This window comes from Channa argus, chromosome 13 (assembly GCF_033026475.1).
Source record: "Channa argus isolate prfri chromosome 13, Channa argus male v1.0, whole genome shotgun sequence".
NCBI classification, from domain to species: Eukaryota; Metazoa; Chordata; class Actinopteri; order Anabantiformes; family Channidae; genus Channa; species Channa argus.
The window spans coordinates 18,490,966-18,514,977 of NC_090209.1; the positions used below are offsets into that span (position 1 = coordinate 18,490,966).

The 24,012-nt window shown below is 39.5% G+C and overlaps 1 protein-coding gene across 2 annotated transcripts in view; it reads right to left on the reverse strand.

Moving 5' to 3' along the window:
- Positions 1-672: 672 nt before the first annotated feature.
- Positions 673-24,012, reverse strand: part of celsr3 (cadherin, EGF LAG seven-pass G-type receptor 3) — a 95,548-nt gene continuing 72,208 nt past the window's right edge. For both annotated transcript variants that reach the window (XM_067525842.1, XM_067525841.1), the window contains 17 exons: positions 23,601-23,799; positions 20,774-20,962; positions 20,498-20,684; positions 19,723-19,890; positions 19,029-19,155; positions 17,644-17,850; positions 14,984-15,158; positions 13,926-14,038; positions 12,176-12,255; positions 10,635-10,761; positions 10,267-10,386; positions 8,853-8,950; positions 8,249-8,340; positions 7,887-8,060; positions 5,941-6,135; positions 3,982-5,053; positions 673-3,479 (listed from right to left, as the gene is read on the reverse strand). In XM_067525842.1, coding sequence (XP_067381943.1) covers positions 3,452-3,479; positions 3,982-5,053; positions 5,941-6,135; positions 7,887-8,060; positions 8,249-8,340; positions 8,853-8,950; positions 10,267-10,386; positions 10,635-10,761; positions 12,176-12,255; positions 13,926-14,038; positions 14,984-15,158; positions 17,644-17,850; positions 19,029-19,155; positions 19,723-19,890; positions 20,498-20,684; positions 20,774-20,962; positions 23,601-23,799 — 3,351 coding nt within the window. In that variant the 3' untranslated portion in view covers positions 673-3,451. The remainder of the gene's footprint in view (positions 3,480-3,981; positions 5,054-5,940; positions 6,136-7,886; positions 8,061-8,248; positions 8,341-8,852; positions 8,951-10,266; positions 10,387-10,634; positions 10,762-12,175; positions 12,256-13,925; positions 14,039-14,983; positions 15,159-17,643; positions 17,851-19,028; positions 19,156-19,722; positions 19,891-20,497; positions 20,685-20,773; positions 20,963-23,600; positions 23,800-24,012) is intronic.

The following is a 24,012-nucleotide window of genomic DNA, read 5'->3' on the forward strand; positions in this document are numbered from 1 at the left end:
GACGTCTCTGAATGTGACAAGAAACCTGGAGGGTTAAAACGTGTCAGAGAAAGAGCCCCGCAGAAAAAAAAAAACATGTTCCTCTGTCGGAATGTTTCCTCTGCTCAGTTTTTTACACCTGCAGAAGTCTGCTCTCATGAATATTAAACAACAGAAAATACACACAGATACACAGAATAAAAATAAACACAAGGAGCCTTGTAGGAATAAGTCTTTTTTTTTTAATGTCCAACATTTCTCTTGTTTCCGCAGTAACAGGGGACCAGCTGTTTCCATGCCGCCATCCCCTTGCCGATGGCAGGATAGAAGAAATCCCTTATTGAACACACAAGCTAACAAAGACATTCTCCCATCCCTCCTCCTCCTCCTGTCTCTCTTTCCTTCTGTCTCTTCTCCCCTTTTTTCATCGATGCAACATTTTAGTCTTTCCTTACTTTGTAGCTCTCATTGGTCAGAAACTTGCAAAATCTGTTAAATTACCAGTAAATATTCTGATTTTGTGTTTGTGAAACTTCAGCCTGGAATCTAGGGAGAAAAAAGGTTTGATTTGGGATATAGTTGTACTATTTACACCCAGTACTGAACTTTTAAGTATAGATATGTTTACATTCTGTCTGGTCGTGATAAATACACCAAATTAAGTTTATTCCAGACTCAATAGGCAAAAGACAATCAATTTAACTATCTTTTATTTTGTAAATAAGCCAACGTTTAAATAGTTATAACCTCAGCCTTTTGTTAAAGATCTGTGCAATGGATTGCAATTCTAGGTGTAAATAGAGACACGTTTTAACATTCCCCTTTTTTCTTGTCCTCTATCTGTGAATTTGTTGCAAGACTCAACATCATAAGAAACATCACATGAAAAAAATGAACATTTGGACAACAAAAAACCCCACAAACACTTATTTAACTTCAGCCTCTCATAGAAAATGGCAACATAGATAAATAAATATAAATAAATTAGCAATAAATAAAATAAATCTCATGTCTGTACAGGTTAAAGTATATAGGAAGGAAGAAATGTGAATCTATAAATACTAAACGGAAATGAAAAGAGGAGGTCAATGTAGGATTTCTTCGGTGTACTATGACTTAAACAGAGTAGTAGGTGGAGTTTTCCTGCATGAGCACATTTTGGCAATAACACTTCAACAAATCACATCCCAGGGACATGGAAATGACAGAGCAACCAGATGTGTATCTGTGAAGTGTCTGAGATGTGTGTGTTATTTCCACTATCTGCCTTCCCATCTATTCCTCTTCTTTCTCTCTATAATGAGTAACGTCCATAAATCACGCTATCTGTCCCAATTCGTTCTCCTTCCAACACTGCCTGATGTTCTACATTACCTCAACATGCTAACTGTGCCCTTTGCTTTTCCTTCATACATACAAAACATTCTGGCAAAGCAGAAATCTTTAGGTGCTTTACATTTATAACCTACTGCACTTTTTGTCATTCCAGAAAACATTTATGTTAGCCACAATCCCCTAATCCCTGGGAAGGGGAAAAGAGACTGCCAGCATCTCTCCTCAGTTTACACATTTCTACATGTTTTTACCTTCAGGCCTGAACTCAGCGCTCACTCTGACAGCTGTGAGAGAGTAGCAGCTCCTAATGGAGAGACCTGCAGCTCAAAACCACTTAGAGGCTTTTAGTGTTGACATAACTGACACCTTGTCTCTTCTGAAAACTGGTATGGTGCTGCCTAATCCATGCCAGATCTTTCAAGAGACCTCATTTTGTACAATAGTTGCAACAATGGGAAGAATCTGCGCTCTAGTGTGAACCTCCTCATCAGTGACAGCTCATATTAGATGTTTCTGAGCCCATAATCAAAGTTGGCACTCCTCAGTTTCAGAACTAATGACATTTCTCATGTATAAAGGATATTACTAAGTAATTTCAAAACAACTGGGTTCAGCTAAACAGGTAGAAAAAAATTCTGGCGTGGGTTTCACATGATACAAACATGAGCTGATGAATCCATGTAGATTCCCTGCTAGATATGTGCTGCAGGTCTCCGATATCTGAGCACACTAAGTTGTGGCTGATAATGTTACCTCTCTGATCTGATCTCCTCCTACAAGAATAATCATGGCAAGTAAAAAAAAAATAAAAAATTCAAACAAAATGTGAATCTGTAGCATTCGCATAAATGTAACAAGTTATTTTAATGACTGAAAACTGGAGAAACATTGATGAAACTGATTTTAATCTTTTGTCCCTTTGGCTTGGATTTGCACAGAACATCTGCATGAGCTTTAATAGCTTTAATAAGTGATTCTCCTGGATGCTGCCAGAGAAATTCGGCTGCTCCTGTGGCATCTCTTGAGTCAGGCTGAGTCATGATGCATCAAAGTGCAAAACACCTTGAGGGCCTTTAAATGGTTGTTAATATGATGCAGCCTCATACAAAGAGGCAGACAGACATCTACCTTCAGAGACTGCCAAGTCTCCAAAACACTAAAAGGAGTGATCTTGCAATATCAGTCGACTGATATGGTCTGGGTCAGACAGCACCAGGCACAAAGATACACAGACAAGGTCACATTCATATACAGCGGATCACAAAACAGCACAATCGCCTGAAAGAGTTGATACTTTTAGCTAAGCTTTAAGAATTGAACCACCAACTCTGAGTCATCGTGTCGTTTTTTATCGTTATAGCTTAGTGTTGGTCATCTTTCCCTGCACAATCATCTTGTTCCATCAAAACTCTTCTCCTATAATAATCCCTTCCTCTATTTACAATTGCCTCACATTACTTTGATATTTTATTCTTCAACCACATCTCGCAATTTTGATAATCTCATCAGTTACTATTGCCAGACCCTTGTCGCTATACACAAAGTTGATGGGTTTGAGGAAAAGTGTCTGAGGAAAACTGTTTTCAAGGAGACATTTTGGGATTTACTCTTTTTTTTTCTTTGCAGGGGAAATCTCTCCCTCAGCAACAAACAAGAATGCACTCACACCAACCTCAGTCACAACCTCACATGGACACAATCATTAAAAAAAAGAAAACATCACAAGAGATTTCTTCTTCATCTCCAATGAAAAAGATACAAAATGTATAAAAAAGGTTATTTACAGTCTTTTTTCCTTCTTTTACACGGTTGTTGTCTGGGTCAAGCTGACATTTCTGTTTAAAATCTAAGGAATTTACGTGTATCTTCAGCAGTTTTTAGGTAGTGGTGGTGGTTGACTCATCGTCCAAAGACACAGATGACCCTGGGCGGTGGGCCTTGAAAAAAGCAATTTATACAGTACTAATCACCCTTAACCATCCTCTTTTATCCTCAGCAGACGTAGTGTCTGTCTTAGTTTGTGTCCAATCCTTCAATGTCCAATGGTACCTCAGTGGTTCAGGACCATTTATTAACTTCTGTACTTGTCCCAAAGCCCCAAGCAGTCGTAATGTGTAAAGGGGGATGGAGGTTAGCATCAAGACTGTCCTTCACTTCTGTTGGTTCTGAAGTAAAGACATGGAAAATGAGACATCAGTGAGTTTATATAGCAAGTTATCCACTGTAAATTAAATTCCACAAAATGATGACAATGAAAGCACCAGAGCAAAATGGACAGGAGCCATTTGAGGCAAAGAGACTAAGAGGGAGGAGGCAGACAGAGCTACAGTAGGAAACAGAAGAAAACAGACTGAGACACACGACATGAAAAGATGCAGAAGCTGAAAAGTAGCAAGTGGAAATAAGGGAGCTGAGAAAAGTTAAAATAAAAAGACAGCAAAGTTACAAAAAGAGCGAAAAGGATAAGTTGAATAGTGGACATGATCCCTATGGAGCTGCTGAGGAAGTTAGAGGAGCAAAAAGTAAGAGATGAAGCAAAGTAAAATCCAAAAAGTGTGTTTACAAAGGATTAAACCAAGATAACAAGATATTAGAGACACAGAAGACATGAAGTGGAAAGGGACAGGAGGAGGGGAAGTTGGGGGAAGTTTATTCACACAGACTTACTCAGAGTCGGGGGAGACTTCAGATATACTGTGGGAAGTGGCAGACTGAGGTGGGGAGGGTGAGGGTCCATGAGCAGAGCCATTAGGCCCAGGATTAGAAGCAGCAGGGGGAGGAGTGAGGACAGAGGAACTGAAGGAGGCCAGGATGGAGGAAAGAATATCCAGGTGTTCACTGGATGGTTGTCGACCCAGAGGGTTGGGATTTGAACCTGCAACTTGGGGGACAGTCTGACCTGGGTACCTACATGAAGGTGCAGAGTCCAGTTGTCCTCTGATATGTATTGAGGAAGGGAGCTGCTCTTGCTGGGGCTCCTCAGAGATCGGAGGAGGAGGGGAGGAGGAGGGAGGTTGGTCAGGGTGCGATGGCTGGCGGGGAGGCAAAGTGCGGAGCCACTCCCGACACGGCTGAGCCTGCGCTCCCACTCCGTTGGTCTCCAGCTGCTCCCTTGACCTACTGCTCATCAGTGCCCCCCCTAGGTGCTCGCGGGATGAGGCCTGCCGTCGAGTTAATGTGTTTAGCTGGGACCTCGATCCACTGAGGTATCCCTCCATTCCTGCTCCAACAGCTCCCCCATTTCCACTCAAATCCTCCCTCGAGGCGTGGATGCTGCCTGTGTGGTAGGTGTCCAGTCTGTCCCTGGATCCTGTTAAGTTCTCCCTAGATGCTGAGACTCGCTGGTGATCCAGCCCCAGGCCACCAAGACCCGCTACTTGCCCCAGCCCCAGCTCTCTCCTCCTTGGTAATAGATCCAAGTTGTCCCTGGAGCCCCGGGAGTCCAGCCGGTCCCTCGATCCACCAATCGTCTGCCTGCCCAATGGATCCCTGGACAGCTGCCTACGGGCTAGCGAGTCCAGGTGCTCCCTAGAGGAATAGCGGGAAGCAGGCTGGGACAGAGAGCCAGAGCCTCCGCCTGCACCTGCTGTGGCAGAGTACATGCGACCATAAGAGGCAGCAGGAACGCCTCGGTGACCCAGAGTGGAGGTTCGGTACCAGTTGAGTTCACTGGGGACCCGGCCCATGCTGGAGAGACCCTGGAGTGCTGGAGGACAGCCGAGACGATTTTTCAGGATACCTGGGAGGGGAGCATATGAGGAGGAAGGTATGAGTTGCATAAGAAGAAGAAACTTGTAGAAATAGTAAGATTTCTTTGAAAGGGGAGACAGGAAAGAAGAAAGAGGGTTAAAGGTGAGGGTGTCAAAAGATTTGCAAAAAAAGATAAGGGGGTCACAGGATGAGGAGGAGTCAAAAACAGGAAAGTTTTTTTGACCTGTTGACTTTTTAGGTCTTAGGTCTTAGGTCTTAACTGTTCACATTTGTGAATCAAAATATCATGTGAGTGACCTGGAAATCCTGAGGCAAATCAAATGCTATACTGTTAAAGTATAATTCTTTTTATGCATATTTCTGTGTGTCTGTCTGTATGTGTGTGTGTGTGAGATATGGTTTGTGTATTTTTGTGGATTAATAACCTCCCAAAATGTCATCCACCTACAGGCTACATTGGTAGTCTCCATCTTTCTCTTTATTACTCACTCACTCTTAGTGTTTCTTTCATGTGAAGTGAACATCTGTAGAATATAAGGTCTCAGTTAATGAGCTGTGCCTAAATGACGCTTTGCTGATTCAGCTTACACAACAAAAATCTCCTCTATCTTCCTCCTGGTACTCTATTCTAAGCCGCACCAGTCTGACATGACTGATGTCTGAAGACTTTATGAAAACAGTGTAAATAAACTATGTAGGGACACAAATATCAAAAATACAGTAGTTTAACATGATTAACCTTTAACCTTTAAAGTCAAATGTCTTTTGACTTTGCACATGTAGATATTTATTTGAGTTCAAATCAATATAACTCTGTATTATCTATTTTGCATGTGTGATATTCCTTGGTATCATGAAACTGTCAGTGTGATCTTATATTGTGTATTTTTGTTGACATGTATCTGTTTCTCTCACCCTTGCGGTGCCTGTGTGGCTGAGTGAGACCGTTCTCATCCCCGCTGGTCAGCGCAGCATCCGGCTGGTTATTGTTGGCAGCATCCTTGCTGTAATCCGACCCCAGGGGGCGCTCTGAGCCCCACTTTTGCAGCGTGTGGGTCTCACACTCTTCCAAAGCTGGCCAGTAGGACAGGAGGTCATTGCCATCCATATCTGACACACACACACACACACACACACACACACACACACACACACACACACACACACACACACACAGACCAATGGTTACACATGGTGTAAGGTAACGTCAGTTTCGAACTGTTGTTAGAAAAACCAATAACTTTTCCTATATGAATAGTTTCAGATCAGATGATGACTTCATAAACTATGAATTTAATAGAATTCTGGAATTAAGGAAAAATATATATATTAAAAACATTAGAAGAAGAAAAGGAAAAGACAGAATCACTGTAACTATTGTGATGACTGAAAATAATATTAACACCTGTAATAAAAAGCTGATGATCATCTTTTTAATTTGACATCTAGGACTGTGGCTTATTGTGTTACTGTACGTGCATCCTAATGAGCACAAAACAGATGTCATTGTCAAATAGCAGGTGTCAGCAGACAAATAGCATATGTTCATTTTAAAAGAACAGCCATGGAAAATTAAAAGCATCATGGGAGATAATGTATCACACTAGTGCAAATTACCTGTATGATACAAAAGAATGTGTAGCTGTGGGCTACTCCATAAATGGCCTACAATGTTTAACACATATTATAAAGAGCAGAAGCAGGTTTATTGTTGTTCTCGCTTTTGATGGTGTCAACTGAAAACCTGCTACATAATGCACATTCCTAGCACAGCCCTTTAACTCTACTGAATCAATAAGGGATTTAATTTTGTCAAAACGAACTGTAGCCTTTCAGTAAAAAGAAAACCCATATCGATAAATTGATTGTACTGTAATGACCATCTGGATTCTGTTCTCCTCTATTAAACTATAGTTCACAATTCCCTCTGAACATGTTTATAAGATCCGGATGGCTTATTAAACTAAGAACATGGATTTAAAATTTACATGTCTGGCCTTTTCTCATGTTGAGGCCTTTGACAGGATACTGTGCATGCATGACATTTAAATCATGCTTTGAGGTGCATATGCTCATATAATATGCATGATGTGTTTTCCTGTGAATTAAAAGGAAAGAAGTTATTGATTATTGACTAATGTCACTGACATTTCCTTTTGGTGTATGCTTGTTATTGTATGTATGGTTCCTCAAAACCAGAGCTGAAAGAGTAGACTTTTGTCCACAGCAGGAAATGGCATTGTTCAGAAACCTTTCTGTGCGCATTTTGTCACCACACTCTTTTCTGTGGTCCATCTCTTTCCTGACAGGACATGGGAGAGACTCTTATCACCCTATGATTCCGCAGAGGACAAGGAAGATGGATAATGGATGGATGCACTGATGTTGGGTATTTATCTTTGTGATGGATTCACTATCACTATTGTGAACCAACCGAACATATAGATAGAGGATTATGATGCAGGCATCACTCAAAGGGTTTCTGCGGATGTTATTTATATTTTTTCAGCATGAGTCTAGGTCAATGGTGGAACAATGTGTTTGGACAGTAGCTGCTGGGAATCCAGGCTCCACAATGGAGTTTGCTAAAGGCTTTATTACTTTTTAACCCTACGAAAGAAGAATATCTGATTCTAACAAAACATATTTTTCGTGGAATATTCTTTTAAAAGCATACACGACAGTTAGTGCTACCTTTCCTATGTATCCTCTATCAATTATTTTGATATCCTTTTGGGAATAGGAATTTACACTTTCTTTAATCAAGACAGCAAACTATTATCAGTGTTCTTACTGTAATTACCAAAAAATAGGTGTAAATTATGTGATAAATCACTAAAATCACTAAAGTGTTTGTCTACCTTTGGTGCTGTTGTGGGTGGGCTCAGTGAGCAGACGCTCACTGTGATTCGAGCGCTTGAACCGTCGCTGGATGCGCCCACGGAGACGGACATTGTCCTCACTCTCAGAGGAAGGGATGGAGAGACTGCGCTCCTCCTCCATAGAAAGATCTGAATCTGAGTCTGAGTCCTCACCTGGAGTGAAAGACAAAGGAAAACGTGTAAAAGGGAATTATAGAAACAAGGGGATGCAGTAGGGAGGAAAAAAGAATGAAGCGGAATGAAGTAAAAGAATAGGAAGGAGTGATGGGGTTGATGGGTTGTAATACCCCTGTGAGCTTAGTCTTTAAAGACATATAAAATATGTGTGTGTCCATGTCTACCTCCATCTCGGTGAAACATGGCTACATCAAGATCTGTTGCTCCAGTGTGGATGATGTTTTGTTCCAGAGTTTGACGAGCCAAAAGGTTTTCTCTAAATGCAAAAAGAGAAGATGGTTACATAGAAATACTGTATAAAACATATACTGTACACTACCCTGTATAATGTAGGAACTTGCACAGACCAAAGCACATTCAAAATAGAAGGCAGGGCATCCACACATATTGTATAAAGTGCACATACACACACCCAGATAATAAGACTGACAATCACTGAGCCATATACAGCAGCTCTCAGAGTACATTAGTGTTGCTCTACATACAGTGCACTGCATTGTTAGGTTCGATCTTCATATTTGCCCCACTAACCCACATAAATCACTTTTTTTTTTATTAATGAGGGAACCACCTCCTTGTAGCAAATCTATTTCAAATCAAATCAAAGGATTTTGACTCATCATTCTTTTAGTGATAGATTCTCATTCTGCGTCAATATCATTTTATCATTTTTATTTATCCCAAAAAATTTATAGTTACCTTGTTAAAGTTGTGGTGAGTGTGTATCTGCGTGCGCATGAGCTTGAATGTTTGAATATGTTTGAGTACCTGGCAGAGCTGACAGAGGAGATAGTGGAGGTTCCCAAGGTGATGCGGTGCAGCCCGCTCTGTTCCAACAGAGATGCATTGTGATAGGGGTTCTGAGCCTGAGCACACACACACACACACACACACACACACACACACACACACACACACACACACACACACACACACACACACACACACACACACACACACACACACACACAAACACAGAAGTTGGATAATGTAAGTTCAATTCAAAGCAATGACAGAGATATAAATCAGTTCGCTAAATGTAGAGAGTCAGATTATGTAGACAACAAAATACAAAATATGTAAAAACAGCTGATTCATTATTGATATTATGATATTTCAAAGAGGTCAAAACATTTTAAACATTCAAAGTAAGCAATTCCAAGTACACAACAAAGTCTAAAGTATTAAAAATCAAAATCCTACCTTCATAATGGTCTAACTAATGTTAGTTCTATAATTATGGAACCTTAATCATAGAAGTTAGGTTCATTTTTTAAATAAAGTCAATCAGACGTAAAAACAGCACTGTGAACGTATGTTGTGTGTTGTGTTGTTTGACTCAGTAATGGATAGGAAGAATTTTGAAGGAAATTGAGTTAAAGGGGAAAATAAACTACATAGTACTTCCTATATGTATTCCTATATTTCTTTATCCTGGCACATACACGCACACACACAGACACACACACAGACACACACACATACACGCACACACACAGACACACAGACACACACACACACACACACACGGGCACTAGCACAGAGGCATTTTTAATACAGAGGCAAAAAAAAAGAAGGGTCAAAGTGCAGTGTACAATAACCCAATAAACACAAATATGACAGAAAATAGAACGAAATAATGATGTGAAAACAAGACGGGGGAAGGGGCACACACAGACACACAAACACTTTAAATAGGCTCTGCACAATGCTTTTGCAGAAGTGGACTAAAGAGCAGCCAGGGCTCCACTGGTCGGTACATTGTTTTATCTGGGTCAGCAACACTCCCTCAAGGCAAAAGGAGAAGAGATGAGGAGGACAGGAAAGATGGATGGATCGACAGACGGAAGGAGGAATGGAGGGCAGGAGGGTTTTTGTGCTATCTAGTAATGGAATGAGAATGTGCAGAAAAGAGAACCCTGCACAACAGCAATAAACAATAAATGGCTATGGATTCATGTTGTAACGGTGATTCCAGCTTCTTAGCAGCTTCAACTCATTTTTGTGCAAAAATATTGATAAAAATTATAATGATAAATGAGTTTTTTTTTGGATGCTTGCTAAAAAATATATTCTTCAGGGAGGTTAGATCAGATCAATATATAAAACAAGATATAATCCTTTTTGTTTTAGCAGGGACCAGCTGCACTAGATAAAAGCGGAGTGTGTGCGTCAAACTCACTGTGTTCTGTGGTGGTCTCGGTGGATCTTCTCCGGGGCTCTTTTTACCTAAAAAGGCAACTTTCCAGGCCTCCTGAACCTCCGAGTTGAACACAGTGAAGGCCAGCATCACTGAGAGGCCCTGAAAGAGAGCAGTAAAGAGAGGTACAAAGCCAAAAAGAGAGAGTCGATTTAATTTACACAATACTTAAATTATCCAGCTTTATCCATAGATTTAAAAATAACGCTAATCTGTATAGTGAAATGAGAACATTACATTACATCACTGAATATAGCTGGAATATAGATGTTGAAACAACATGTACATTTTTTTTTATAAAAAAATATTTATAAGACCTTCTAGGTATAAAACATATATGATCTTCATACCTGCACAAGACAGAGGACATTGAATATGTAGTAGAAAGCCAGGATGCTGTTGTTCACAGCCATCAGACCACATAGCCAGGTGGAGGTTGCAACAAGCAACAGCAGGAAGGCATTGCGAATAGTGGCACTGCGAGAGAAAGAGAAAAAAAAGGAGACAGAGATGGCAAAGGGAAAGAAAAAGTTTACATTTGGATTCACCGGAATCAACTTGTGATGTAACAGTCTGAACAGAATAAATTCAGTGATATGGAAACCAAAGTCTGACTGGAAGTGAGAGCCAGGTGGAAAAGAAACAGCAGAAAATCCATCAGATAAATGCTATGACAAAAATTCCAGAGTGAGAGACACTTAAATGATTTGCTTTTGCCACTTGTGTACATATGATTTGATCAATAAGGAGCGCCGACATGATCACTGCCTATCAAATCAACACTGACTGCAGGAGACAGATTGAAATGCTGATGTATTCCCCTCTGATTCCTCTTAGTCCAACAGTCACAAAGCATTTATCAAAGCAACTGATTGTTTTGTGATGCCCAAATAAGTGGGTTTATATCAGTATAATCTGGAACAAAAACACAATAAAAGCCATGCAATTTGTATTTATTTGTTTTGTTATTTGTTATATACTTTCATATTCACTTTTTATACTTTTGTTATTTTACTTTTTATGTACGGTGTACTTTTAACTTTATTTTACATGCAGCCCGCACTCAAATTGGAAAGAAAACGTTTAAAGTAATCATGTTCTATGCAACACATTTGCGTATGGTAACATTACAGTTTCCCTGAAGGACTGTATTTTTAGCCTTCATAGTCATACTCAGCAGACATACTGTATTTATATCAAATATTAGGCACCAAAGTCAATTATTTGGACAATCACCAAACAGCCTGCCGATCCATTAGCTGCCCCTCCATGCCATCAGGACGTCTGCCTCTAACTGCCAACCTGTGCCTGAGTCTATTCATCTGTGTCGTAACTCTCACTCAATCTTTCACAACACAACACTTCTGGACCGGAGAATGTATTTAAGTAAGATATTGAGATATTTGAATTGGATAATTATTTGGACAGTATTGGATTGGATGAATTATTCCTAAATTGTAATAATTATTTGGACTGAACTGGATTAATTGATTATTACTTGGATCACAGTGGATCAAGTTTAGTTTTAGATTTTATCGGATTGTTTTTTTCAAGTGACATTGGACTCTGTTACCCTTTGTGTTTTAACTCCTCTGTTCATTACACACCTGCCATCCAGGAACCCCTTCCTGTAACACCTTAGTGTCTCTGTGCCATCCTTCCTGTCCTCAAGCAAATAGTCACCTGGATGGTTCATTCCATGGCTGCCTTCGAACCCCTCAACTTGTCCCACTACATCTTGCTTTTGTAATATACTTTCACTTCCATCCTCGTGTTCTGAGTGTTTTGGGGTCCTAATTTCTCACCTCACAGCAACTGTCAGAATCTAGCTGTCAAAATGACTTTTTGAGCTCGAGAAAAGTCAAGCTACCCACAGTGGGTATATACTTACATGACAGGGACCTTCTTTGTCTCCTTCTGAGATGGGTTGCAGGACATCTTGGCTACAATCATAAAAATCCCCCCATTTATCTGTGTAGAGAAATAGAAGCAAAATTGATTACGTAGCATGTTTAATACCATTAATTCATTACTGCCATTAGCAACATGTACAAAAAAAAAAACAGACAAAACTAAATCATTGTGGACAAAATAGTTATTTCTGAAGGGGATGAATAATTAAAAGCCAAGCCAATTAAGAGTCTTAAAGAAACTATGAATAGTTCTGTTTTCATTGATTTGCTTAACCAGTTCTTGAAAATGGACAAATTAGTAAATGAAAAAGGTCCAAAACCAGGGCAAAAAGATGAAAGTAAATAAAGACATTAATAAAGGTTGGAAAAGTACATAAATGAATAAAACTGTATATGCTCTACTGTAATCATTCATAAGCAGTAGAAAACCTGGCACAGCTTTGTGTCGAAGATTTTGCAGTAAAGCTGTAAAGTTAAACATGGTAATTTGTTATGGGCAGCAATTAAAATCATGGTCTAGCAGAGTTCAACTGAGTTGTCTGGAGAGCTAGAAGAAAGAAAAAATTCACACAGATTTATATTTGATACCAAGATGGTAAGCAGAGTGAAGCTCGTCTCACCAGGTCTGATGACTATATGAAAAAACCGCTTGTTTTTCGGACATATAAAATTTACTTTGTTTAGCAAGTGCTCATCAATTTTCTACCAAAGGAACAGCAAACGTTTTTAAATGTGGGCATAAGCAAACTAGAAAATACACACTCACAGACTGTTGGTGTAGGTGGGAGTCAGGGTTACACCTCATCTGTGATATGAGCTGTGTGATATGAGCTTTCCATACTGTTTTATCATTTGAAAATCATAAATGTGGCGCACAAGGTGTCTCCTAGTTCTAATTATACTGTATACTGAATGTGACAGGTTAGTGACGATTTCAGTGATTACATTGAAACTTTTCCCCTATTTGCAGGTGCACAGTGAAGCATCTAAGTTCTGATATGAAAGACACATTTTTAAAAACACATTTTTAAATGGACGGAAGCAATTCAACATTAAGTCAATTAATTTAAATCCACTTCTACAATCATCTGATTCTTGTTTTTTGCAGCCTGTTATGAAGCACAGCAGAATCAGAGAACGCAGTAAAGCACATACAGAATATGTTGTGGGCAGAAGGAGAGAACATAAACTTGAAGTTTATTCAAATATCATATAAACTATGTGAATTTTAAGCACGTTTAGAAATTCATAACTAGACAATAATGATACTGGTGACAGAGGGAGGCTCTTTTCGTGTTCCATGCAACCTTTTTCTTTTGTGGCTGATAGTAGAAATGAGCTTCTTAGAAGAATGTGAACGCAGGGGTGAGATTGATTTTCAGTGCTCATAAACAGGAAGTCTCAGCTTTGATGAAACTTTGAAAAAACATGAGAGGATGCTAAACTGGATGCCCATTTACACGCTCCATCATTTCTAATCATCAGTCTCACTGCTCTCACTGGCAGGAGAGTGGTGGCAGTGATGGGGGTGAGTGGGGAAATGACTGGTTCTTGTCTTTACATGGTGGTGGGCAACACTGCATGGCATGCATATCATTATCTGTCACTATTTATACTATATTTTATTTATTGTACTGTGTATTATTTTACTACAATTTATAGATCCTTTATGCATTAAGCAGCATTTCAGTATATAGTTTTATATCAGACAGACAGTGGGACAGTTACCAGTATGACAATGGCAACAGGACCAGCAAAGCTCCAGATGAGTTTGTCAAAGATGGAGATCCAACAAAAGTCCGGGTTCCCGTAACCTTCTGGGTCCAAGCCCACTGCCAGGCCTGCAACAAAGGCACAAACAGTCAGATTAGATCTAGCATTGATCAAAGAGAAAGCCAAGGAAGGAACGAGGGGTAGTCCAGTGTGGGACAATGCCATTATCTAAATTACAAATATTAAAATAATTTTAGCAAACAATCAACCATAGTTGGAGGTTATTGGCTCTTAGGAAACACCGCATTTGTCAGGTATGTGTTTTTGTGCAAAGCCAGTTTTCCATGACAAGACCAGACCTCCACGATGATGCCACACTTTGTTGCTAGGAGATTTGTGACATGGACTGCAAAGTCTTTATTCCTTGTGTATTCTTGTTTAGACAACACTGTCAAGATTTTGACAGTGGGGAATAAGGGGGTTGCAAAAAGTGAGAGAACTGCAAAAAGTAAGAGAGATAAAAAAAGGCCCAAATAAAGACAGACAGATGGATAAAGGCACCTCTGAGCCCGAGGAGCACGAGTTGTGCAGTGCGTTTCTGTGTGTGTGTGTGTGTGTGTGTGTGTGTGTGTGTGTGTGTGTTAGAGTCTTAGCCAGTGACAGAAATACCAACAAATAGAGAGGAGCTGACAGCATTTCTGAGTCCAGAAAGTAACTGGAACTGTGTTTGTGTATGTGTTTGTGCATGCAAAAGAAGGAGAGAGAGAAGAAACAGACAGATATTTTTCCCCACAGTGTGCGTGTGTGTGTTTTACTATCTGTATATTAAAATGTCACTGAAACCTGTTTAACACCGGTGTCATTTGGAAACCTTATCTATGCAGCCAGACTTACTGCGAACACATATAATGTGTGTGTCTGTGCACTTGTATAAGTGTGCTGTCATGAATGTGGGCATGTGGCAAAGACAATAGTTTGACTGTGTTTGTATACATTGATGCATAGACATATTTCCAATAAATATCCCAGAAATCTTATGTAAATGTGTGCATGTGTGTGAACGCGTGTATTACCTGTGATAATGGCTGGCACACCCCAGCCAATTGCGTAGTAGAATCTCATGGCTCCATAGTTAATGTTTCGTTGCTCGGTCTGCATGCGGTAGATATGAAGGCCTTCCACGAACATCCAGGCAAATGTGGACATGAAAAAATAATGCAGCAGGATAGCAACAACTGTGCACAGGAACTGGAGGGAGAGAGAGGAAAACATTTTGAAAGTTGAGAAGGTGAATAAACATAGAGATGGAACAGAAAAGAGAGAAACTTGGTCTAAAAAAAGGGAAAAAAGAAAAAGAGGAGCAGGGGTGAAGAAGAGAGGAGAAAGAGGAAGAGGGGAGAAGTGAGGCAGTAGGAAAGCATCAAATAAGAAGCAAGAAAAATGTGATGAAAATAAAAAAATATCCTTTGTACTGAATATATAAAAGATGCAGAGCATCCTGGCAAACAACCAGTAAGTCTTTATTACACCAAACCATGTGTCAGCAATGAAGTAATGTGTTGCTTTATTGAATATTTAATTACCAACTCCACTAATGAGCAGAGTTTATGGCTGCGTGTTACGTTAAATCTCCTGGAAATGCACAAAACAAATGTTATGAATGTAGATGAACGTTGTTAATGTGCTGAATTGTAGTAATAACACCCAAGAGTGGCTTCTTAACTACAATAATGTGCGTGACAGTGAGCACTATCAGTAGAGGAAAGCACATGCACTTGCAGGAAATCTGCTTTTCATAGCTGTTATGTGTGTAAATGTCTGAAGGCTATCATGTAAATAACAGCAGGGAATAAAAAGAGAAAACTCCAATTTTTTCCTGGTTTTGAGTGGAATTGTCAGTGTGTTTGAGGCATATTTACAGTTGCACTTCAATTGTTTGGATCATTTATTCAAAAACAAGAATTCATCAGCTTTTTAGGTAATGAACTTCTACAAACAGCATTTGTGTATTAGTGATACCCGTTGTAACTTTAGTAAATGTAACTTTAGTGGATAATTTATTTCTCTTTACCATTTGAAAATACCAGTGGATCAGTAATGATGCACATGAAGAAATATCTTTATGGTCATAATTGTGATGCTTGCACTATCGTTGAGAAGAGGACAGATCAGCATGAAGATGTGGTATAAATCTGCTATAGCGTGGATTTCTGTCAGTTGAATAGCACAGTTTATCATCAGGAATTAACCCCAGTACTTTTGTCAGTGCAGAGCAGAATTCTCAAATTGCTTTGTCAGTAAGGTGCCGCTGTTTGGTTCAGCACTAATGCTGAACTTCTCCAAGACTAATGCGGAGCATTAGCATTTGAGCTTTCCAAGAAATTACCCAAAGGCTGCATTTAAGCGTGTCTGGAGAGGTTTGTTTGAATTCCAGAGCCTTCGGTGTGTTTTGTTTGTCTAGACAGATGAGAAAAATGCTATTCAAACTCAACACACACTGAATTACGGCACCTATATATCTTAAAGTACGATGCACCATTTTCTCACAGACAGAGAAGCTGACAGAATGAAATAGAAAATCTAAAACAACTACAGGAGAAAACACATGGTTTCTTAGGTAAAAATAAAAGTTCGTTGGCAACAGGGAGCCTAATTTTCAAGTCATGGTTTGAATACTAAGAATGAAAAAATAAAGTGACAACAAACAATAGTCTGGGATAACTGGTTCATTTGTAGGTTTTAGTATTTTAACTACTGGGCCTGAACCCTGATAAGTTCAAGCAGCCCATCCTGTTTAGACTTGATTTGCAATGACTTTCTTTCTCTGGAGTTAACTAAATAATATGAATAATCTCTTAATAATGAATTAACAGTGCAAGTGAGTTTTTACAGGTTGTGGCTATAAGCTGTGACCGTGTCCTGCCCTCAGAAAAAAATTACATTAAATACAATAAGGTCATAGTGGTGTGTCTTCCAGTTTCAGGTTGAGATACCTTGTAATTAGACGCTGAATTTAATCACTACGCTGTAATTCCGAATTACTATGGATGACAATGGTTAAACACCTGAAATCTAAATTGCCATACTCTTAACGTACATGGACTGAAAAGTACTTAATTGAAGAAATATTGCAACTTAGTGCTTTAAATTAAGGAAAGTAGACTTTTAAATCCTAGGTTTGCAAGGTTAAAATGATCTCAAATTTTGAACGACACAGTTGGAGACAAATCAGTAATAGCAGCAGCCTCAGACAATGGATTTCTCACTCCCAATCATAAGACTGCCAAATCTACAAGCCACACAAAAAGACAGAAAGACTAAAGTATGCACTAACATGTAAAACCACCAGCACACGCAACCCCTGAGAGCACTAACATGCTCCCCTAAGCATGGTGTACATGAATTAGAGAACATATTTCTCTCTGTACAGTCGACTGTGTGGAGGATAACAGCTTAATTAACTGGATTTCGTGCCAAGTGAGTACATATATAAGCACATACGAGAGAAAAACAAGCAAAGGAAAAGGAAAAAATGAAGGACGCACTAAGCATAAGTTCAAGATAATTGTAAAAGAAATAGCAAAATGTAGACAGTCATAAAGTTTGCAGCAAGAAGGAAGAGACAGAGGGTGAAAAGTAGGAGTAGTCTACAGAGAAGGCAGCTATTTCCTGCAGTCAATTTGGAGGTGAGTACATTTCTGCAAAAGATGGTATCTTCTGGTATCTACTGTACCTGTTGTTCAGTCTGATTGACTCCCGACAGAAACACCAACTCCGACAAAAACATGGCCGCTGCTGTGTTGGAATGGATGCTCCTGGTGTTGGACTTAAGGCCCCGCAGGCAGGAGAGCACCAGGACAGTGAGGAGGAGTGCCAGCATGGAGATGCACAGAGAGGAGTATGTGACCAAAGCCAACGTCTCCAGATCCCCCTCCAACTGCTGCTCGCAGAGAGAGAAGGTGAAGAATCAAGAGAGGGTGTTAGTGATTTCATATTATTTTGGTGGGAGTACATAAAAAAGAAGGGCAGAGGAAGTCAGGGGAATAGTAGAAGAGTGAGAAAATGGAAAGACGAGACGAGGCAATCAAAGGTAAAGAAGAAGGAAGACTGAGCTAATGCTCGAAATGCTGAAATGCAGTTCAGTCCAGGTCACTGTCTGCCCTCCTCCGTCTGACTTCACTGAGTGCAAACTGATGATATTTCTATTAGTCATGTTAGATTGTTTGGAAAGGAAGTAAATGAGCTGGTGAGACTAAAGATGCACCTGCCAGCAAGTTCTTTCAGAAAATTCAGCACCTATGTCATGTCATTTACCTGCTCGGGTTAAATTTGGTTTATATATTTCAAAACATTTTAAACGATTAATTTGAAAGAGAAAAGACTCAAAAGAAGAAAGGAAATGAAGGAAAAACTATCTAGAAGAATTAACCGACAGATAAAGCAGAGTGCCAGACATTTGTAATCTGTCAGGGGAAACTAGAATAAAGGATTAAATCAATTCATCACTGCTTGTGCATGCACAGAAAGCATTTGCTACCAGTAAACATGCCACTAGAGTTTTATTTGGGCAAATTGGGCACATTTACAGCATGTCAAATTAATGGAAATAGGATACTCCTCATTGCACTGGACTAACAATGTTATGCACTTAATCCAATGTCAACCATGTACGTTTGCAGAAATTGGCTTTAAATTCATCACAATGAATGAGGTTTCTGATTCCACAAGTTTCTGTCTGAGGCATCGAGATCTGAGACATCACCACTTAGTATGCTCAGCCGCTATGGGCAGGGGGGTTTCATTAAACCCTTAAATCTTTTACAGCTGTAACAAGGCGTCCTTTAGCTTTCAGAATATCAGTCAGGATATAATTTTTTAGGATTTCAAAATTTTCAACTGACAAAATCAATTACCAGCTAAGATGTTCCGTAAAAAGAAGAGGAGAATAGAATCATAGGCATAAAAAGATAGTTATGTATACACCGGAGGGTCACTGATGTGAAAGGCACAATTAATGCACCCACATGCCTCAATATGAAAGAAAGCCTTGATGACTACTACAATTATATTATTACTTGCCCATATCTGTGAGTAGCGCTCTACTGAAAGATCACTAACCTCTCTCTGTGAACTGTCCATCAGAACACCAAAGGTGCCCAGTCTCTGGCACTGACAGCGGACATGAGAGGTGTTCCTGTACACCACCATACAGTCTCTCACCGTCCAACAACCTCCTATCTCATACCTGCAGGATGAGAAAAAAGGGTTCACAATGAAAAGCTCAAATACGAAAAGATGAGTTGTTCTCAGGTTTAAAGACATGACAAGCGGAACTTAATCTGTGCAATGTGTCCACATGTCCACTGTTAATCATTTATGTACAAACATTAAATGTCCAAGTTGAAGCACTATTCAATATAAATAAACCTTTTTTGTGGCAGACACTTATACCAAGAAACAGACAAATATAATCTCTGGAATTAATAACTTTTTCAGTTCTAGGGTCCTCTTGTGTATGAAGGCTTACAAAAACGGCTTAACATGCTATTAATTACACTCATTGGTTAGATTAGACTAACCACTAAACTAACTCACTGCAATAAATATAAAAATAATTTATCAAAAAAGAAAAAATCTATATATCGTAAATGGTGTAAACTTGAAGTTCAGTTGCACTAACTGTATAAGTACAGGGTGTAGCAAAGCCAAGTTACTGGTCAATACCAAGTCCTACAGTATGTTCATAAGTGTATACATGAATGTGTAGCAGTACATGAAGGAGTACATGGGATACATGTGAATCTGTACTCACGGACTGCTGTGGTTCCACTGTACACACAGTGGTTTACTGCGATTGGCCGTCTCTAACAGCTTAAACTCAAGCAGGATGGGCTGGTCCAAGTGTCCAGCCACAAAGGTCTGGTTGTTGAAAACTGAGACAGTGACTACAGGGGAGTTCATTACCGGATGTCTGGGAAGCCTGGAGTTATACAACAAACAGATCAGACAGGAAGCACAGTACAATATTCTGGTTAGAATGGTTTAAAAAAAATTAAAGACGAGGTGAGCAGAGAGGAATGAGACAGTCTTAATAAACGAGACATAAATAACTGTTTATTGACACCTACTGAAAGCTGCACAGTTTGTTACTTGGTAATTAGGCCAGAGGGAGGATGAGGTAGAGAAATGGGGGAGAGGAATGGGAGTGGAGAGAATGAAGGCAGCAATAGTGTGAGTTAAAAAAAAAACATGTCAATAAGATTATACTGGAATTAGTGCAAAGCAATTAGACTGTTAAACTACCATTCAACTGACAGAAACGTGATAATTAATTAATTAATCATTAACTCATTGTTTATGTCATTTATTAATAAGTCAGTCATTACGCATTTTTCATCCTTCAGCAATGGTGAATTCCTGTTTCATAAACATTTGTTTACTCTTTACCACTGATTGTGTTTGTTTACTCTTTACCACTGTATAAAAGACGTGATCCAGATTTCTATTACAGCCTTCCTCCTTTCTTAGAAGCTTATGAAAGCTGCTATCATCAGATCTTTATTGTTCCGAGTGTGTCTGAATCCTACCTCACTCCACGTCGATCTGTGTGATACTTAGGAGGGAGGGCTGCGCCCAGACTTCGGTACATCAGCAAAATGACGATGGTGATGGGCGGATCAGGCAGTGAAACTGAGCGTCTAGCTGCAGTATATTCTCCTGTCTGATTGGCTGAGATACTGACAGGGGCCAGAGGAGTGTTCTGAGGGGCTGAGGCTGAAATAAAGAGGTCTCTCTGAGTATATTTATTGTTTCAGTCACATACTCTCTCAAGGTCTTAATGCCATTTGTGAATGTGCACTTACGCTCCTTCTCTGTCCGCTCCTTCTCTTTCCAGTTGTGTTGTTGCTGTCGTTGTGGCACCAGAACAGCTGGGGGCAGTATCACATGGGTGTAGGGATCCCACAAAGTCTGACCACGAAACATTGTGGTGTGGTAACGTGGGAAACGCCGCCGCACATGGGTGTGGTTCTCTAAACGATCCAGATTCATGACTGAAAGACAGACATAGTTTGTTACAATACAAGCCACTAATTAAACATGAAGATTTCTGACATACGGTAATTTGAGCACTTTACTGATTTTATTTCATTAGAAAGTGTGTACTGGTGCTGGTTCAGTTAAGAACTCAAGTAACAGAGGAACCAAATGTGGGAAATCACTTGGCAGTACGAACATGTTATAAGTGCACTGACCAACACCCTGATGTACATACAGTACAGTAAGAGTGCACACTCAGATTCGGTTCCTGAATTATTTTTTCATATTTGGTTATCAGCAAGATCTGCAACTTTAAAGTGGTTTTGCATTACCCCTACTTATGCACACTGAGAAATTGTGAAAGACTGAACACCCTGATCCTACCTCAGATTTTTTTTGCCATGTCTGAGCTTTAGGCACACAAAGTAAAACTACGACATAAAGTCCACAAATGCACCTCTGAACCCTACTAAAACAAGGTTGGGGAAAATTTAAACCCTAATAAAATATAAATCACTTGTCAAAACTCACATAAACTAGTGACCAGTGAACATAAATTCTGCCCATAGGAATGAAATTTAGATCATTAAGCATAAAGTAATATCATTTTTGTTCTCCTTACTTAAACCGCAGCTCATTTGTCTTTTTAATAATTAATTCTGTGTAGATTTGGAAGCGTGAAGATCCAATCCAAAATAGACACAGACACACACTGAAGCCGAGGAACTCTGGTGGCAGGCGAATGAGGTGAACAGACATGTGTGACGTGATGTGAAGTGCTCAGTAATGAGTGAACACTTGACCCAGCAAACAGAAGTGGAACAGCACTCAATCCAGGGAGAGAAGAGAAATCACTCATTATAATATGTACAATGTGCGTGAGCATGTATTTGTGTGTGCAGGGTCGGAAATTAACTTTTACCATTCACCTTGGCTGGGAAATATATCTACCCATTTTTTACCATCTAAATGATACACTGCATTTTGTTTCATATATGCATTGGTTGCTGTATTTTAAGGAGATTAGAGTTTAAAACAATCTTTAGCAATTTTTTTTCTAATATATTTATCAGCAAATAACATATTAATTACACTAATTAATTCAACATTTAAAAGCCAGAATAAAATAGAATAAGTTTTGATCATGACGTAATAATATTATGTGATAATATTTTGTTATGTAACTATTTTGCCACAATTTATTTACTCACCAGATGGAAATTTATGGCGGGTATTTTTGGGACCTTGTGTGTGTGGTGTGTGTGTATGAGTGTGTGTGTGTGTGCCTGTTGCTGTATGTAAAGACAATCAGATGTATGTAAGTTTTTCAGATTTAAAAAAAACTGTTTATATTTAGTGTAAATTAAATAATAGAAACTAATTCTAATTACTGACATCCATTAAAAATCTTAAAATGAACTCATATATTGAAAGCTAACAGATTGGCATGTGCCAGGTACATCTATATCCCTTTACATGCTATTCATCCTTATCCTATCTGGCTGAGAACATTAACTCTGTTTGTGTAGGAGTGTGAAATTGAATGTTGGCTGTGTCTTATTCTTTCCTCCGTCACTATTGCTGCTGATTCCATCCTCTCCATCTGGGAATCTGCATCAGGCTGTCTATTTAGGGTTATTTAACAGCCTTTTGGATGAATTCCAAAGATGAAGTAAATAAAGTTAGGTGAGAGAGATGAGGATCACACAGAAGATCACAGGCAGCCAATAAACGTTGGCAGAGAGGGAACTATTTTCCTCAGGTGTCAGATTAACTCTGTTACAAAACTACAATGGATGGAAGAAGCTGACAAGGTAGGATTGAGTAGCTGGTAACTTTGATGAGTTTCATGAGTTTTGATGTTATGGTATTTTATACGAATTCAATCTGTGTGTGTACAGTAGCTTAGAGCATTAACTGAGTGTCAAACTCATTGTCTGGCTTCATCCGTACCAGTGCTGTTGCTGCTGCCTCTGCTGTTGCTGTTGCTGTTGCTGTTTTTGTATGTTGCACAGATAATTTACCAGTTTTTTTCAGTGGTTCTGAAGTGACAGAAAAATGTCAAACAGAGGAGCGACAGCATTCCAAAAACTAAAAGACACAAGGCACATGGACGAACGTGGGGATGTACAGTGCATGTCTCAATGAGTTATCAACACATTTACTGTACACCAAATACACTAATGTGTAACTTTTTCTGAGTTTCATAAGCCAAGATGTTCTTCTGTGTGTTTGCTTCTACTTCCAGCATGTGTTTGTTCCTCAGTGTGTGATCATGTGTGTGTGTCTGGCATCTGTAAATCCAAATGATGTATGTTGGCCAGTGCTACAGCGCTTTAGGGCTTTTTTGTGACTGTTGAAAGCATTAGCTGCTTTGCGTGTGGGAGTGTGAAATTCATCTCTCTGTGCTGCTGCCAGCGCTCTGGCTGTGCCATCATAATTTGCATTAGTGTTGCTCATATGCCACTTTTCAGTGAGTCATTCTAGGCGATTTCACAGCAATGATTTACAGTATTATGATAAACCCACTACAAATCGTGTAAAGATAATGATTTTATTACTGTCTTATTCTTTTTTATTGGCTCTAAGTAGTGTTTAGCTATTGTATCATGTCTGTGTGGGTGCAACTGGGTGCAATAATTTTAAACTCACCTATGTTGGGAGCAATCAGTGCCACAGGGTTGAGGTAGGTGAGCTTCATGTTCTTGGCCAGGTTCTGGGCGTACTGCTCCAGAAGCTCCGTCAACTCGGCCGGTCCACCCCCAAGGATGTGGTTCTGACTGTAGGTGAGGGCACGCCAAAGCCCAGAGGTTCCCGGACCTAGAAGCGTGCTGCAGGCACGCAGGATGTTCTGCACAATGCAGAAAGAGGAAAAGAAAACATAAGAAAAGGTACGATAAAAAAAGTAACAGTTCTGTCAGCACGCGGATTAAAGAAAGGCAATGAGTTATTGGCACAACTAAAACAAAACAAAACAAAAATTGGCAATATGAAATATTTACTGTGACAGTGTTATGGTAACAAAAGAAATACATTTCAGAACATTTCTCTAAGCACATGCAAT